Consider the following 1852-nt stretch of genomic DNA (forward strand, 5'->3'; position numbering starts at 1 on the left):
TAAAACTGATGACAGATAATACAAATATGTCTTTTAAGGGTCCAGCAAGGCCATTTGTACATTGTACAGCATCTTTGAGTACACTGAAAAGCACTAACAAATGTTGATGTGTTGCCTTGTGATACCAGAAACTGAGCGGTTTACCCATGTGTTTCATAGCATAACATTATTTTACCCACTATGCCCACTACAGTATTCTCTTGTTGTTGGCTTTAAACATTTAAAAAGATGACAATCTCCCTGAATGGATAGAGAACTCGAAAACATGGTGTGTTTCACATTTAATCCAACAAAGATTTTTATATTACAGTACATTGATGTCAGAAATCCAGTGACTGTAATGGTCAAACTAGATACTTCAAGCTTACACTTTTAGCCTTACATTGTTGAACTGCTTTCTGATGCTGACTCTATATTCATATCTGAATCATAGTGTGTTGGGGTATTGTTAAGTGTTTTGTATTTTATGACAGTGAAGCATCCTCTAAATTAATGAGGTTGTCTAATGTGATTTGAGTTTTTCATTTTTATTGAAAGGTTCACAGTTTTCGACCGCGTACTCTCTATTCATCTCCACAGTTTCATGATTCATTATTTCACGCCTCCTCTGAGCCATATTTATTGAATTTGCTTTCAAAGCACTGTGAGACAGGCGACCTATCATAAGTGTCTATTACTGTCAGTATTTATTGTCCTGCTTTTCTCTCGTTACTTGACATAGAACTGTGAAGCAATAATTGGACTGTTAGTAAAGTATAACCATAGCCAACATCCATTTCATTTCCAGAGCGGTTGACTTCTATGTTAATCATAAGACTCTGGACAATCCCTCTTTTGAAGTGTGTAATCCGTCCCCACAGACATGACCATGGAGGAAGTCAGAGAGTACGAGCGTGCCACACAAGAAGCCACCAACCTGAAGATCGGCACCTTCCCCCCTGCCATCTCCATCTCAGAGACCCCCCTGCCATCCAGCGCCCGCAGTGGCCCCAGCAGCGCTCCGACCACTCCGCTCTCCACCGAAGCCCCAGAGTTCCTGTCGGTGCCGAAGGAGCGCCCCAGGAAGAAGTCCGCTCCGGAGACCTTGACCCTGCCGGATCCGGGCCGGAGGGATTCGCTCTTCAAGCTGCCCAGCTTCTTCTCCTGGAACTCCAGTCCGCAGCCGGAATGAGAGCAGGGCCTTCGACCTGTGGATCAGTGGAGGATGCCTGCCCAGCACATCCCGCAATGCCCCCTCAGCCAGCTGAAGTGAAGGAGACTTTTCACTGTCCTGGTGATCCAAGCCCCCTCAGCAGACTCGCCGGTGTTCAGACAGGCCGCCCGATCTCCATAAAGTCCTGTGAGGTGTAACGGTATAGTGCGTCCTATTGAGAGTCTAACAGAAGCAGCTGGAGGCCCCTCATCCTTCTTTCAGACCGACCGCATCATGCATCAGACGCGATTAGTCAGATTGAGTGTAGTGTACATTCCTGAAAATGATTTCATCCCACAGATTCTCACCTTGCTTTTCTGTGTTCACGAGGTATGTTGAGGTGCACATCATCTTTGTTTGGCCACTAGCTTTGTTAACTGGACCTAGTGGTTTGATCTATTTATGTGGCTAGGACTTCACGACAGAGTATCAGTTGAGTATTATGGTTTTCACAGTCGGGTGTAAGGTGATTGTGTATTCTTGTATATATTGTATGATCTATATCTAACCGGTGAATTGGAATTATTTAAAAAAGAATATCATATCCCGTGATGATGCTGCTATGAAATTGTATTTCTTCTCTAAGTGTTTATTATAGTGAGTCTGTAAATGACTTATGTAATTGCATGATTTTAACTGCAGGGCTGAATATGAAATGTT

At 43.7% G+C, this 1852-nt stretch overlaps 1 protein-coding gene across 1 annotated transcript in view; it reads left to right on the top strand.

Annotated features, from left to right (window-relative positions):
* pitpnc1a (phosphatidylinositol transfer protein cytoplasmic 1a) overlaps window positions 1-1171 on the top strand; it is a gene marked incomplete at its 5' end in the record, with an annotated part of 17769 nt that extends 16598 nt beyond the window's left edge. Inside the window, one exon of the mRNA XM_034539743.1 lies at window positions 861-1171. Coding sequence (XP_034395634.1) covers window positions 861-1171 — 311 coding nt within the window. The remainder of the gene's footprint in view (window positions 1-860) is intronic.
* Window positions 1172-1852: the final 681 nt, after the last annotated feature.

The sequence above is a fragment of the Cyclopterus lumpus genome, chromosome 8, assembly GCF_009769545.1.
Source record: "Cyclopterus lumpus isolate fCycLum1 chromosome 8, fCycLum1.pri, whole genome shotgun sequence".
Lineage (NCBI taxonomy): Eukaryota > Metazoa > Chordata > Actinopteri > Perciformes > Cyclopteridae > Cyclopterus > Cyclopterus lumpus.